The 16,883-nt window shown below is 37.4% G+C and overlaps 1 protein-coding gene across 1 annotated transcript; it reads right to left on the bottom strand.

Annotated features, from left to right (window-relative positions):
* Nucleotides 1-10,779: 10,779 nt before the first annotated feature.
* On the bottom strand, nt 10,780-15,289 carry MMP7 (matrix metallopeptidase 7). The gene is made up of 6 exons (XM_027637254.1): nt 14,918-15,289; nt 14,174-14,397; nt 13,921-14,069; nt 12,147-12,272; nt 11,453-11,614; nt 10,780-10,913 (listed from the first exon to the last, which is right to left on the bottom strand). Exons 1-6 carry the CDS (start codon nt 15,023-15,025, stop codon nt 10,891-10,893), a joined length of 792 nt encoding a protein of 263 aa, XP_027493055.1. The 5' UTR covers nt 15,026-15,289; the 3' UTR covers nt 10,780-10,890.
* Between the last annotated feature and the right edge of the window lie 1,594 nt (nt 15,290-16,883).

The following is a 16,883-nucleotide window of genomic DNA, read 5'->3' as shown; positions in this document are numbered from 1 at the left end:
CACTTTTTGAGCAATCAGACACATAGGTTGAGGAAATAATAAATACAGTAAGAAAACATTATAATAACTAATAACAAAGTAATAATAATTGATGATGATTCATAGAAAGAAGTGAGGCAAGCACCTTTTGCTGTTCTTGTCAAAGTCCAAGGGAGCTGGATAGCGCAAATGGGTACACTGGACTGACAGGGTGGCCAGGAAAACTCTTTGCTTTGAGATGGATACTCTTAGTTGAATATGATGAAGTCTCCCTGCTACTGCTTCTGACCTCTATTTTCACTGATCCTAATGACAAAAATTCTGAACCCAGCACTTGTTAGCTCAAACTTACTAAAAGTTGTGTCTGTGTGTCATCTCACAAGTTGGCATGTCCTTCCAAGTAAAAAAGTAAAAAACTGCTTCAGAGTATGATTTGGAAACATGGCTAATATTTATCTGATTGATCTTTTTATAACAGTCCTCCTATGTTAAACCAACCTCTTTTCTCAACACTTTGACTATCATGAGGATGTCACACTTTACTTTGCAAAACATGACTTTTATACTTCCTTTCCATGCATTGACATTTCTGGGAGAGGTGGCTTGAAAAATCAGAGCAGAGGGCAAGGAGAGCACCACAGATGTTAAATTCCCAATACCATGAGTCTCCTCTAGATAGTATTCTCTTCCCACACATTAGTTGCATTGTATTATCTGATTAGCAGTCTCTTTTATTTTTTTATTCAAATACTTTTATTATTATTTTTATTCTAGTGATAATAAAAATAATCATAGAAAGATGGTGAATGAGATTCAACTAAGCAGGAATTAAAAAAGTGCTTACCAGCTCTCATGACATAGTCTACTGCACAGACATCTGAATCATAAAAAATTGTCTTACATGCTTTGGCAAAATTTAGGTTGTACCACGACTTTGGGAAACTACCAAGATATTTATAAGATACCAATATTGTGTTATCATCATTGACTTAGATTTATGAGTTTCTGAGAATTGGAGAGGGTTTAAAATCTATATAATCTATATAATGAAATATTGGGGAAAAACTCTTTAGTAATCAAGTCTGGCTTTGATTTGATGCATGATATGGTAATTTATTAATTAATGGTAATTAATAAATCCAGAATAACTGCCACATGCATCTTTAGATGAATCTGTAGGGAATTCCACTGCTAATGGATGTTTTCTAGGAGACAATAGGTGAGACAATGAAATGTTTTTCTTTAACAGCGTCAGATGAAAATTTACAGACAGAGAACAGAACACAGAACTTGAATTCAACACCCAGGCCACAATTTCCCACTTAAAATTTCAAATCACTTGCACATTATCTACTTTGCAGTTCTGCAAACCTACCTTGAACTCTGTGTACTTTTTAACATGAAAATGGTGAAAAAAAGAAGTTTTGAGTCAAATTGTAATATTTTTATTTCATTTCAGCTTTGGAAAAAACCCCAAGTTATTAGAAATTTTTTTGTCGTTTATAGAAACGCCGGCCACATACAACTGAGCTCAATGATGCAACATGATAAGAACTTGACCCTAGTCTAACAAAATTTTTCATCTTAAAATATTTGTATCATGTTGTTAAAGTTTTGTAGGGATGATGCACATGCTTAGACAATTTGTTATTAAACAGGAGGATTTCTAAAGCAAGAATGGATTGTTTACCGTAGTGCTGTCATGACAGACACATGTTTAATCAAGCCTTCTTTCATTCACTTCTTGATCCTTTCTGTCTTAAATTGAATAACTAGCACAGAATAATGAACTTTATGTTTTAATAGTTGCAGAAGTTGTTACAACTTTTTTGAGTTGGTTATTGTTTGTTTGTTTGTTTGTTTTGATTTTTTTGTTTTATTTTAATCCATCAGGTTTCAAAGAAGTTTTTCTGCTAGAAAAGATAGGACTGGGTTCACAATTGTGGCTATGGTAAATCTTTGATGAAAATCTGCCTTCGGCTTTGCTTTACGTAGATGATTCTTTCATCCAAGTCTGAAAGCAAGTCTGGAGAAATAAATAAAATCAGCAGGTCACCTAGAACTGTGAAGGTAGTGTCTATTTTTTCTGACAAGAATGCCAAAATAAATGAATATTTACTGTTGTTCAAATTTTCCATTAATGATCATTGCTAGAAAGTAAATCTTACAAATATTTGCTAGAATATTTTTTAAATAAAAAGCTCATCAATTGAGGTAAGAAGAATAATGAAAATTGGTTATTTTAGACATAGTATCCTACTGTTCATTTTCACAGCAGTTGTACATAATCTTCTGATGTAACATTTAGAGTTTGTTTATAGAAATTTCATGGTATACAGACAAAGATGGAGAGACCACTAACAGACAATTAGCTGGAGTGTTTTCCTATGCAATACTTTTGGAAACACACAAGTACCTAAGATTTCTAATTTCATCTTTTTAGGATACATTCTATTTGAAAAGAATAATAAATTCTTATATAGTATTGTTTGTATGCCCAGTAAATTCTTCACAGTCCTATCTGATAAGCTTGCTTTGCAGTCCTTTTGCTTGCTTTGCAGTCCTTTTGCTTCCTTTAAAATTGTTTGTAGATTGATAAAAGATGTAATTGTTTCTATTGTTAAATATCCAAGCTTTCTAGATCAACTTCAAAGAACTCTTAACCCTAGACTTTATTAATTTAGAGCCTCACACTCTGTGATGGTATATTGCAATGAATGCAGTGTTCAGCAGGCAACTTTAGCTACAGGGCTGCCCAAGTTTTATTCCTTTTAATGTTATTGAATATCCTGAAATAAGATGGGTTTTCTAGTATGTTGCATATGTGTTCTTGTTTATTCTTATTTCTGTTTATTAAAAACAGAAGTGGAGGCAAGTGAATCAGTCCTGATGTATAAAACACAAACCAAATTCTTTCTGGAAGCAAGAAATACTGTTAGTGATTTAGCAGCTGAAAAATCTGTAAATTATGTCTGTCATGTAGTTCCATTCTTTTATTATCGATAGTCTTAATATGTTTTCATCCACTTTAACTGATACTGTTTCCAGATAGTAATTATGATTGATGTCTTTTAAGCAAAGACTAATTATATGTTTGATGCTGCTATGAAAATGCATGTAAACTAGGTCACTGCTGCAATATGCTGGAATGTAAGTCTTCATTTGTAAATGTTTTAGATTCCAGAGGATTCTGCTTTGGTTTCTGCTTAAATCTACCTTAATAGTAAGATGAAATATTTATACTGGAATTAGTTCAGTGAGGCCATAATTTTGTTTGGAAGATTGGGTCACCTTTTTGGGAAATAACGGTTTGTGAGCCGCAAACTCATTTGGAGTTTTGATACATTGCTCATTGTGAACACCACAATATTGGTACATATGAACCAATACTGTAACAATGACACAAAGTAGCTGGAAAGCGCATTCTCATAAACCAGTGAGGGTGAAATATGAGATTTTGATCTTGAATGGAAAAAATGTTCTGCAGGACTCAAAAAGGTAAAAAAACAATATCACAAAAAATTGTTTTGCATCACTTTTTGCTTTCTCTGCTCGCTGTAGTGCTGTGATGCTTATCATCTGACTCTGCTGTACCTGGGAACACTTTGATAACAGCAAGGAAATGTGTCTGGGCTGGCAGATGTCCAGAGAAACACTGCTGTTGTACGGGACAGGCTGGAACTCCAGTGGGATCTCAAGTCAAAGGGACTGTGACCTGTGGATGAATCCACTCAAAAGCAGGACATCCCAAAATACTTGTAACCCTGGCTAAGTCCTCACCAGAACAGGACACTCAAAGTGTCTATGGCTATGGGTATAAAAGGGATTGTGGCCCAAGGATAAGTCCATGCTGAAGAAGGTACACCTTGAAGCATCTCTGGCTGTGCATGATACACATCAGCTTGTGAATGCAGAATTTATATCATATGATACCTGAAATGAAATTTGAAGTAATTATCGTATTTTTTCTGTGTTTTATAGACATAGCCTAGACATAAAGTAGCAACAGGGAATAATGTAACTTTCACTGTTTGTACCTCTCCGGTAGTACAAATTGCCAGATGATGTTTCTGCTTCAACTTTTTAAATTACTGCTTGAAATAAAAAGTGCATTTAAGCACTTAAGGTTTGATTTATAAAACTTCTATTTACTTTTATGCAGATTCTTTGCATACTTTACTTGAAAAAAAACCCCTTTGATCTCAAGAGTGACAAATGGGATTGAAGGTGGGAAAGAACTGTGGTATTTTCAAAATCAATAAGTAGATTGCACTGGAATGTATTTTATTCAAAGAAAAATAGAGTAAAAATTTTTCAAGTGAAGTGCAAAAGCTAGGGCTACCTGAAGGAATGTCAGTCAGGTTGATGAAAATACTCTAGGCACAGGGTCCTTTTTAAAACAATGTACTTGATCTGATCTGGCACTTCCGGGGTATTCATGACATTCTTGCTAGGTGATTTTTTAGGTTGTTAAATAAACTGGTGCATTACCTAGGGCAGCTGCTTGACTGTCATCTTGATTGCTAATGATTGTTACCCATGAGCACCTTAATTAAGACATCTAAGATCTGTAGCATTTGTAGTTGAGATATAAGCAAAAATCTGATTACCACGTATGTAAATGTTTCCAAAGTCTAGCATGTAGTTAATTTTTATGAGAGGGGAGAATATTATTTTATACTGCTACCTCTTCTGTAATAACAAGGAGGCCAATTAAACAGAACTGAGGGCCAATCATTTTAATATACTGTATAAACATGATGAAAACACAACTAACAACTGAAAGATTTATAACACAAATTAAAGCTAAGAGATAACAAGGCAATAAATATTTCAGGAAGACAACATGCAAAGGTCAGGATTAGTGCTTTAAGTTATGCTTATCCAGATAATTATACTGGATTCCTAAGCACTTCCATTCAACCAAAATATGAAAATGTGCAATGTAATGGGGGGGGGGGGGGGTGGAATTTGTGTGGGCTTTCCAATGCTTAAAGGCTGTGTGAGAGAACATGGAAAAATGGTTAAACTGACTTAGCAAGCATCTTAGACCTGCATAGTCAGCAGAGACTTCAAAACAGGTGGTCCCATTCCTGACTTTACATACATGGAATATGTACAAAGCATCTCACATCCAAAGTATTTCTGAGCTGTAGACATCATACTGTGGGAGCAAATAGCTCAGTGGAAAATACTGACCAATATTTATCCATCATCTTGATCATGATTTGTAATGTGTATGAACTCAAAGCTGTTGGAACTATGGAATTTAACCTGATAGTGATATGATATGAACATTCTGCTTTGTAACCATAGTGAACACGAGTAAAAGAAGAGATTTCTTCCTTAATCATTCTGCCTTCTTATAAAACCTGATATATTCCTTATTACCATAAAGTATTCTACTCACTGCTAAATAAAAATTGGATCTTTTTACATCAGGACTGGATAATCATCTAATAGTTTGAAAAATTATCTCAGAGAGAACTCTAATGAATTTTATTTGCAAAGCTAAGGCACGCTTAAAAGAGTATTGTGCTATTATTAGAGCTGCGCCAGCATTTTGACTTCTACTCAAATTATTACCTGAGTTCTCATTCCCAGGATGTAAAAACTTAAATCTTTTTATGCAAAGAATCAATCCTCATTCCTATTTCTGGCACTGAAGGTAAGAATGAAGAAAACACATAATCAGAGAAAAAAAGTTAAACCAATTCTTCACATTATGATTCTTTCTCACCTTCTCTACTCCTCTTTCCATTCATATTAGAACTGGTAGAAAATATTAAAAGAAACTTGAGGCAAAAATGTTTGTGATAAGCACAATTACCAACAAAAGCACCATTATTATATACTTTTCTATTTTAAAGCAATGTCAGTTCATACTGCATTTCCCCCCAAACATTAAAAAATACAGCAACACTGGGAACATTAAAGTAACACTAGGCAGTCTCGTAATGTATTTTGCAATATTTTTTCCTTTCATTGTTAACTGCTACCAGTTGTTGGTGTAACCATCACGAAAACGAAAGGCTCTGCTAGTCATAAATACTATGATTATAATGAGAATGATTCCCCTCAAGGGAAGATGAGGCTGTACTGATTCAGGCTGTTCCTGATCCTGATGTCCAATCACGAATGACAAGAACATTGTGTTCGATCTTCTGCAAATCTCATTTTGTAAAGAATAACTTGATTATTTATTGGGGAACTATTGATTTCAGAGTAATGGTTGAACTCTGAGCGAATTATTTGTCAGAAGTAGTATGTAATCAGGAACACTACTGTGACACTATCCTGTACTTGGGAATAAAAAATATTTAACATCAGAGACTACATTTTATCTTCAGATTTTTTGCATAAACGGCAGTTAATGGAATGGACAAATGCTTTTGCCAATGTACTGTATTCTGTAATTCATGCCTGAACTGTGTAGGTTGGTGTTTAATGCAGGCTGGTTTTTTGGCACAACCTTGCTTTGCCTCTAGATATCTCTGCTTTGAGTGCAATACTTCATCTAGAGAAAACCCGCAGTAGAACCACAGATCCCTTTCAGCCTCACATGGCCTTTAGGGCAGAGTCGTGTCCCTTAATGGTGGGACAGTGATTCTGAAAAGAACTTAAAAGTCTTGGTAGATAACTAGTTCCACATGATCTCTAGTGTGAAGCAGTAAGTAAAATGTTTGATGCAACCCTTATTCTGGCTTCCCTATAGCAAGATTTGCAATGTTAGCAAAACTGGGTAAATTTATGTTGATTCTTTCTTTGTTTTTCAGCAAGACAGTGAGACACCATTTGCCACCATGTTTAGTAGCTGTTAGGCTACATAAATATATCTAAACTTTCTAGACTCCATTTGTGAATTTGGGTCTCCAGCACTAGTGAATATCCCGTGTTAGTGAATCTGACAACTGAATTGTTTGCTAGGTAAAAACCTACTTCCTTCTTCCTTTAAAATCTCCCACAACATTTAACTGGGAGTATGTTGCTTTTTGAGATACAAGAAATAATGAATATCTCACGACACTCAGTATAGAAGCTCTGTCAGATCTCTTCATGTGGCCAAGTGTTTTCTGTTTTCCTAATGTGGGTGGACTTCCATATTTTCCTATATACCTGAACAGCATGCTGCTTTTCTCTATGATTCTTGTTTCATTGTCTGTGAACCTTGTTTTTAGGGCTGACAGAAAACAGTAACAATTTTCACCCCCAAATAATTTTCTGCAGCCTTTTCCAATAAACAGTAATTATCTATAGTTCTCTGGCTTGTGGTGGTTCCTGCTGTAGCAATAATCAAAACAGATAATATTTTCTCTAGTCCTTTGCTAACATTTTTACTCTTATAGATAAATCCAAAATAATTCCATTGACATCAACGGAGCTACTTCAGATTGGCATGGCTGAAACTGAAAATATCATAATGATACCACTAAGAGCATCCTGTTTGAGGAAGGTTTTGTTGAAGATATAATTTCATAAAATTATATTTTATGAATATATAAAGAAGATAAGAGAAAATGCATCTTCAAATTGGATTAAATTTGCTATTAATGCTATGAAGGAAAAGTCAAGAGAACATTACTCTGTCAGGCCATAATTGTACTTTTGCAGCTCATCAAGTCTTTCCCATGACATATCTGTAAGCTTTTTATGTGTGCCAGCTTTCATATACATTGTTAAGGCTTGAATTGTAGCTGATATAATTGATTTTATTCTCCTGAGGTCTTATTCCTTCTTAATACCAGGTGTCACAGGTATTGACATTGCCCTATCAGAATATCACTCTGTTAATGAATTAGGCTCAGGATATCTAAATGATGGGGTAAGTCCCCATAATAGCTTCTTTAGGGTAGTAACTATGACGTTTTTAAAACAGAAATAAAGCTTATCCTTTACATGTGCACGGTATCTATAGTAGTACTGGCTGTATGCTTGTAGACGAGTAAGATGCACTTTACAACAGGATGTAACATCAGTGCAGTTTGCCGAGCTGTACCACTAGGTGGAGGCAGATAATGCATAATTCACACCTAGTGAGCCGGGTTAAGTGTGCCATTGGCAGCCGTTTTCTCCAAGGGAGATGTCCTATATGGGAATGGAAGAGCAACAGGAACTCGAAAAGAAATAAGATGCTGCTGGCAGCTCATCAGTGTACCTTTGCCCTCTCTGAAGACAATAATCTTGGCTCTTACTTTGGTTCACGTGCCGTGGATATGCTAGCTTGGCACTGCTGCCTGTCTGACATACATCCTTCAAGACACAAGCCTCATTGCCGCCTGTGCTGGCCAGTTATTATTATGTTATTATTATCGTTGTTGTTTGTTGCTATTTGCCCTTCCTTTTCCGTCCTAGTAAACTGTCTTTATCTCCATCCACAAAGTTTGCTTTTTTTCCCATTTCTGTCCCCCATCCCACTGAAGAGGTTGGAGTTTAATTACCTGCTGGGTTAAACAGTGTCAGTCCTTTTTGGCACTAAACGTGAGGCATGAAGGTTTGAGATAAGGACAGATCTGACCAGAGCATGTTGAAACAAATTTGTCGTAAGTATTCATTGTATTAGTTTAATAGTCAGTGATCACAATGTTGATTTATTTGCTCTCAGAGTTACTGTGCGTGTTCTCCAAGCCGCATTGTGTAAGCCGTACATGTTCCCTGCTGTGCCGTTTATCACCTCTGAGGAGCAGGTTAACATTATTGTTTTGCTATACTATGTAACACTGGCTTATGAGACGTTAAAGTTTCTGGTTGTGAGACTGAGCAGGTGTTTGTGCTCATCATCTCCGTGCATTGGGAGCCATCTGTCGGAAACTATTAATAATTACACATTTCACCTCGATAATTTTGATGAGTTTTAATATCCTCAGGATGTTCAAACCAGCATGATCCTATTGCTATGTCTCCTGAATGTGTTTCAGGTCCTGTTTAGGGTTATTGTCCTGATTTCAACTGTGATAGATTTTTTCTTTCTAGTTTTTGCTGTGGGATTTACGGTGCTGAAAAAAAATCTCCCGGAGCAATTAATTAGGGGTGAGATAAGAAAGTGTTTATTTGCCAAGGCTAAGATGTTACAAGACGCGTGCTGGCCGTGCCTAAGAGGTTACATTTTATAATACCATCCATCCAATCCCAGATGTGTCCACCCTGTGGCCTTTACTCTGGTCCGCCCCGGGTCCACCCCCTTAAAATGGGTCTGGGGTGTATTTCCGGACCCCTCATTCATCCCATCTTCACCATCATCAGAGCACAAAGGGTACATAGTTACCTAATTTCTGACCTATTCTGTGGTTTAGGCCCAGATATGCTGTTCTGTCAGCTGTCTAGGCCTTGCCTTGACGAAAGACTAAACATTTCTATTGTATTCAGAAGTAGGATTGATATGGGGAGCATAGAATGGGGTAAGAGGGTTAAGGAATGTATAAACAAGGGTGCTACAGGGAAAGGGATAGGGACAAGGGATGCTGCTTTTAGAGTCTACCTATAAAACTTACAAGGCTTACCAATATTAGAAAAATAAAAAAAACCATTAGGGGCTTAAGGCATCAAGTAGATGATACATATGCTGTGTTTTGGCTTTAGCATGAGAATAATGTTGATAACACATTAATGTTTTATTTGTTGCTGAGGAACATTTAAACTAAGTCAAGGACTTTACAGCTTCTTACTCCACCCCGCTGGTCAGTAGGATGGAGGTGGAAAAGAATCTCTGAGGATACACAGCCGGAACAGCTGATCCCTGAGAGCTGACCAAAGGGATATTCTACACCATATGGCATCATGTTCAGCATATAAACTGGGAGGAAAGCTGGCCATGGGCTTCTGCTTGGGGACTGCATTGACATCAGTCTGTGGGTGATGAGCAATTGCATTGTCCCTCCCTTGTTTTGTATATTGTAATTATTATTATTTTCCCTTCTTTTTCTCTGCTATTAAAGTGTCTTTATCTCAAGCTGCAGAATTTTTTTTTTTTCTGATTTCTCTCCTGCATCCTACTGAGGGGGGCAGGGATTGGAGGAGTAAGTGAGAAGCTGTGTATGTTTACTCTTGGGCACTTGGTGTGACACTGGGGGATGGTCCTGTGCAGGGATAGGAGTTGAACTCTGTGATCCTTATGGATCCCTTCCAACTTGGCATATGCTGTGATGTTCTGTGAACACAGGTTTATGCCTGTCTGTACTCATTTTTGTTTTCTGGAAATGTGGTGTTAATCTTTCACAGGAGAGAAGGAGAATTCCTGTTTATTTTTTTTTTTGTTTTGGTTTTTGGTTTTTTTTCTCCCTTTTAATTTCAAAATACTTAAGAGATGTTGGAATATCACAGAGTACAATGGGATTCCCAGTCCACTACTTCTCAAACCTGCTCCTCTGGCAAGCCAGGGAGGACATGAAGCTGAAAAGCTTTTCCCTTTGGGAAAGCATCTCAGGCCATACTGAAGGAATCACTGTGGAGACCTCCTTTATGTTAAGCCATATGGCAAGCACACTGTGATTCTGAGGAGGCAGCAGTATGTACTATGAAGTGCCAGGACATGCATGGGAACTGAAAGCAAGCCAGGAAGAGGGTTTGTTCTTACATCAGTAAATGCATGCAGGCTCTTTAGGTACTTATAAATCTATTCAGAAAGATATTTGTCTGACTGTCTATCATGCATGCAGGAGTTATTTAATCCCCCAGTGAAATGCCAGAAGAAAAATGAAAACATTTGAAAACAGAGTATACGTGCTTGGGGTTTTTTTTAAACTTCTTTTTATTGTTAGGTGAAATTGCGTAAGGTACAAATAAATCAAAATAAAAATTCAGGGAGAGAAAGTGCAGCCCAGGAGTTTACTGCCTTAATTAGCCAGAAGTTTTAAATTGTTTTGAAAGACCAAAACAGTGAGATGTGAATTCCTTGACCTTTGCTAAGCATTTTCTTCAAGAGTTTGATGACTTTTTCCCTGTGGAAAAGAAGGACAAAACATTGAGACTGTACTTGAAATTGACAATGCAGACAATGATGTTTTATTCTTGGTATTCCTCTAGCATGCCCTGAGAAAGGTGGTGCCTAAAGAAAAGCAAAGCTGGCAAAGTTTGCCTTGTGGGGTCAATTCTAATAATATTCCCCCTACTGCTGTGAAGTTTCTGCCTTCACTTAACTTGTTAAGTGGCACAGTATCTCTTATTTCCTGCCAGTAGCCCCACTCACTGAAATAACTCATTTGCAGAGCAACGTCCACAGGATTTACTTGGCAATATGTAGGTGTGCAGAAAGACAGTGTACCCCACCACTGCACTGCTGCTCTGTCACCCCTTGATTGCGTGGGGACACATTACAGAGGACACATAGTGGATGGAGTATGCAGGAATGTGTTTTTCTCAAGTTTGTTCCCCTTCTTTCTTTTTAGTAGTATGATGAGGCCCTTACAGTCAGGGAGAGTAGTGAAAACTGTACCCCAGTAGGTTTTATACTGAAAATCAAATCTCACAATGAATTTACCATATAACTTCTGAATTCCTCGCCTGTCGTCCGCTGGAAGTCTGAAGGTTGCTGGGTTCTCATATGAGTAGATAGGGTACATCAGAGCTCCACGGACATTTGAATGAGCAAGTCCCAAAGAATGGCCAAACTCATGAGCAGCAACAAGGAACAAATTAACCTCTTCAGCACAGAAGCAGAGAAAAGTATGTTAAAGGTATGGCATTTCTTTTTAGAATACTATGAATTGAAATAGCAGGAGAATTTGCATCTTTCATTCATCTTGGAATGAAACCCCAGGGTTTTGATCCATTATTGCTGAACTTTCTTATGTAACTGTAATATTTTATAGAAACATTACTGGTCCTTTGCATACGCATCTAGAGACTCTGACTCCCTTTCCAACTGTGCTTATAGTCAACCTTAATCCTACAAGCAGGTCAATTTACTTTTTCATGGTTTATGTAGAAAACAGAGGCTCATAGTCCTTGTTTAACCTGTGAAAAGTGCTTTAAAATATGGACAGAGCAGGCATTATGTAGCTGCTAATCGTAATGAAGCACAACTACTTGGAAAGGTAGTTGAAAAGAACACAAACGTTGGCATTGAAGCTGTACATAAGTGTCAAGAGTTATGGAAAACATTTCCTGTGTCTATGTTCTTCCAGCATGTGCAATATTTGTCTTTCCCCTTCATGCACACATGTGGGCTTTACCTTGATTGAACTCTGACCATTTTTCGTCCTCATCAAAATGAACATCTCCACCAATCCCTTCTCCAGGTGCAAATGCATGGGCTAGTGTGTTACCTCTTCCATCAAAAGGATATCCATCACCATGCTCTGCATTTGAAAACAAATAAATGTCATCATATGACATCAGGTATTATATTTAAATTCATCAAATTGAAGCATGTTGCTTGGTTTTGCTAGTTTTGTTGGTTGCCCATCCTTAAAAAAAAATCCTACAATGGCAGCAATGTTGTGAAAATGAGAAGCAAGGCTTAGGAAACGCTCTCCAAATTAATGACTTAAGTTCAAAACTTGTATTTGATGGTTCAGGCTGCTTCATGTTTCAGAAAGGGCTGAATTTTTTTTTTCTGAGCCTTTGTCAGAAGTGTGGTTCTGAGGCAGGAATCAGGGATTATTTCAGAATAAGTATTTAATGCTTGACAGCATTGCAAAGACCTGAACATTTTCAGTGTTGAAAAATGCTGGGCAACCTTTGTTGTAGACATTCTCACTTGCACTGATTTTAGTGTGAGACAGTGATGTGGAATAGATAACTATGTTCCTAAGTTCATTTATCCCCAGCCTTGGGATATGGTCTATTATCCACTTCTATCATAGTACAGATGGAATATTACTGTTTCCTACCTTGAATGCAAGAACTGTACAAGAGTTGTACCAAGTCTGAAAATTTTCTCCTACCTCACAGTAGTCTCTAACTCTATTGAGGAGTATTTGGGGACTCAAATGCCATTCTGTCCCCTTTCCCCAGGACCATGTGGATGGACCTTGGGGCAGGGCTAACACAGGCAGAAGAAACCTAATCCTAGTGTGTGACAATGGAATAAAACCCATTCCAGTTTGCAGGATCGCCTCCCACTTTGACTGTCACATTAAGTCACCTCTTTATGGCAACGTAATATTCTTCCCATCAGCGACATAGGAGCTTTGGACATTTTAGTGTTTATATGCAATCATCTGCTTGCCAGCCAACATGTCCAATCTTCATTTATAGTCAATGGAGCTCTAGTAAATATTGTCAATGGATCTAGAGAACAAGTCAGATAACCTTAAAGTAGGCATTTATTTTGTCTAGGCTGAGTCAGTTTAGGTTCCAGGCACAAGTTAAAGGTATGGCTAGCCTCATATAATATTCCAGATCACAAGCGAACTTCTGATGTGACTTTACTGGTCATCCCCATTTGCCATACTTTGTCTTGCACCTTGGTGCAACCTTGGAGTGTAAAGCAACCAGAAGATACTCTCTTTGGCCAAACCTAAGAGACCTCATCTGATGAAGGCTGTTTAATCCAGGGAACTATACTAGATCTAGACTAAAGATCTAGATCTACACCAAAGATCCAGGGAACTATACTAGATCTAGATCCCTAACCTGCTGGAATCCAGCCTGTGGAGGCTGGATCTTTGGAACACACTGGTTTGCTCTACAGAGCTCTTCCTGTTAGTTTACGCTATTTATCAAGGCAAACAGAGCCTTGAACATCTAAATTTAAGTACCTCTTTCTGGAGCTGAATTCTCCCTTTCATAGCCGTGGCTCTGAAAGAATTTTCTAATGGTTTCATATGAGTAAAACTGAATCATGGCATACAAATTTGGTGACATGATAAATAGAAGGTAAAATTTATGAAGACTTCAATATAATTACAAACTCTTTGTTCTTTCTTAAAACTATGGCTATAAAAATACATGCTTTGAGTCAAATATGGACCATTGTATTTTAAAAAGGACAGGTATTCTCACCACGACGTGCAAATCCAATCTCAATGTCTGCACGGCCACTCTGTACTCTTTGGAAGTTCAGTGGAGTCACATCACTCCATACCATTAAAGCCTTTCTAATTGCATCATCCACTTTCCTTCTGGGTAGGTCAGGAGTATAATTGACAATCCTGGCAGCAAAAGGAAACAGATTAATGTCGTTTAGGGTGTGAAGGAAACCCACATAGTTAAATACAAACAACCCTTTTCCTCATAAAACCTAAACTTCACTAACTTGTAAGTCAAATGTGTTTTTTTCCATCTTGGAGTTCCAGGAAATGTTTGGTATTCTGCTATATCGGGCATTCCACATCTGGGCAGTTTGATTGTTTCTTCTGTTTCTGTATTTAATGTTCCAGTTACGGTCAGGTGGAAAAACCTCTGCATTTCTTTAATCCTGTCTTCTAAGCTTAAGGTTTTTGTTTTTGGAAAAAGTGGAAAGAATTTATCGAGATATACCTGGAAGAAGAGAAGGAAAATAAAAATTATTACATATAGCTGTGAAGTTTTGATGATTGCATTTTATTTCTGGTTGAATTGTTTCATCATCCTACAGTCATGTATTTTTTCTTCCCATTTCAGTTCACCAAATTCTGTTCTCTCTGTAGTATAAATCAACATATATAAAAAGAATTGCAATAGCAATGAAACATTGTAAGCAAGAAATCCTTTAAAGCAAACACAATTTATTGAGCATGCAAATCTACAGCCTTCCAACACAGTCTACATAAAGTTTTTGAGATGTTTTAAAAATTACATGCTCCTTTTTATTTACCAATTGCAACTTGGTCTGTTTTGTAAGTTGGATTTAGAGTGTCTAAGCTAGTCAGCAAGTTTAAATTGCTCTTTGTCATCTCTGCAAAAACTGTTGTGGTAATGTAAAATAAGGACAATATAAATAGCTAGGAAAGGAATGTAGACACTGAATCAAAAATCAGATTATTCATCATGCAGTTACATTTTTCCCCTGATAACATACCTTTACTTTCTCAAGGTCTACGTTGCTCCATGGTTCTAGTTTCATGTGTACTGGAAAAGCAAGACTCTCAGGTAGGAGGATGGCAGCACAAAGTAGGAGGTACTGCATGGTGCCCAGCTTGGTAAGGAGCCTTGCTGCAGCAGAAAAGGTCTGACTTCTGTCTCCCAAGACCACAGCTAAAAATGCTTATATAGATCCTGATAGGTCCAAGTAGCAGTTACATTATGTGACTCACTTTTTGGTGGTGTTGATGTAATGTCATCACTGTTCTAAGAAGTAAATGAAAGCACATTAAACAAATCTTTCCTGCAACTTCCCCATCGATGTCACGTCACAGCTAGCAGCCAGCTTTGTCTCTCTCTTTTCATATTATTCCAGTAGTGAAACCACAAAGTCACGGGGAAGTTCTCTTTCTGTAACTTTATCAGTACAGTTACTGTGTAATCACTTCTTACTGAGCTTCTCCCATGTTCCTTATACGAAAAGGTATTTTGCAACAGCCCTTTGGCTGCCTGCCTGTATCAATTGGTGTAGAGGCACACGATATGTATGTGAGCACTATCTCAGTGAAACTGCTGCCATTACTACCGCCATTCCTTAGTACCATGCACAACACTGCCCAGTTCAGTAAACTTTAAGAGGTTTCTGCAGTTTCCACAGAAATCAGAAGAGAGCTCTTTAAATGTGCCCTCTAGAAATGAGGACATGAGACACCTTTGTCCCCTGCCTACTAAAGATGGCCTTTCAGAAGAGTCTCTTTACATTGGAGAACTAGATATAAAACATAGCTTACAAGAATGGGTGAAAATTCTCAGGGTAAAGAGAGGAGCTTACCCTAGCAAAGGTGGAGCTGTCTTCTACCACCAACTGTACCAGTGCAATCTGACAGAGGTCCATGAAGCGCTGCAGAGAAAACCAAAGGGGATCAGGGAAGCCACAACCTCTCTGGCCCCTTTGCCAACAATGGTCTCATCTTCACTCCATTAAACTTCACTGGAGAGTTTTTGAGGCCTGAAAACACCAGTTCACAGGCTGGTTTGTGATTTTTATTTTAGGGTATGCAGTTCTGTGATCATATTAGCTCTGATCTGAAAAGGAGAACCACATAAATAGGAAAAGATCGTTAGTATTTCTCACACTAGGACAGGTCATATGGGCATAGATGAACACATATAGAAGAGTTTGTGAGTTACTATCTTATGATGTTCAATGTATTTTTGGTTGATGTGATGAGAAAGAATTTAACTTCAGAGAGAGATGATCTATACCAAAACACTGCTGAACTATGCAAGAGAGGAATGCAGTACACAACTACATCTGAAATAGTTGATAAAGGAATGATGCTGTCACCTGATATTGAAAACAGCCCAGATATCCACATATTATCATTTCTGTACATTTTGGTAGGCTTACAGGAAAAATATCCATGTCCAAATTGTAAAGCTTGATGAAAAAAACCAACCTGTTTTATTGCTGGGACCAGGTTCATCCTTTTCTTTTTCAACAACAGGCTTAATGCCAGACTGTGGTAGTAAAGTTGGATCCAGACCAGGGTCTGGGTTGAAGGAGAGGAGGATGTGTTTAAACCACTTTGAACTCCATGACTCCAGTGTCTGGTACGGATTATTTCCTCATAGACACAAGAAGAAGGCTTCAGAGCTCCATTACAGTTGATGAACTGTTGAGCAAGTCCCATTTATCTTTAATTCAGCCATGGGCAAAACTGAAAAGGAGGGTTTAAACACAAGAGCTTGATGAAAAAGGACATGTACCATGTTCCATTTCATTTTCTGCTGGAAGCTTGTCAACTCTGATCTTTTTTTTTTTTTCCCCAAAAAGAGAGAAGATTTTGATGAACATTGGGATTGAACTGAAATAAAAAACTTTCAATAAAAAGAATTTTCAGTTCTTTGGGCTCAAAATCAGCAGGAATCAATCTAATTCTAATAAGATCAATATAAAAAAG

The sequence above is a fragment of the Corapipo altera genome, unplaced genomic scaffold (assembly GCF_003945725.1).
Source record: "Corapipo altera isolate COAL_440 unplaced genomic scaffold, ASM394572v1 0, whole genome shotgun sequence".
In the NCBI taxonomy this organism is placed as follows: Eukaryota; Metazoa; Chordata; class Aves; order Passeriformes; family Pipridae; genus Corapipo; species Corapipo altera.
The sequence above is the reverse complement of the archived record's forward strand: the minus strand, read 5'-3'. Positions and strand labels throughout refer to the sequence as shown.

What these genes read in the sequence shown, in the direction of transcription:
- MMP7 (XM_027637254.1), bottom strand. Translation starts at nt 15,025, where the DNA reads ATGCAGTACCTCCTACTTTGTGCTGCCATCCTCCTACCTGAGAGTCTT. An exon ending in AAAACACATTTGACTTACAA is followed by an intron (nt 14,070 to 14,173) that starts GTTAGTGAAGTT and finishes TTTTGCTGCCAG; the next exon opens with GATTGTCAATTATACTCCTG. An exon ending in GATTGGATTTGCACGTCGTG is followed by an intron (nt 12,273 to 13,920) that starts GTGAGAATACCT and finishes TTTCAAATGCAG; the next exon opens with AGCATGGTGATGGATATCCT.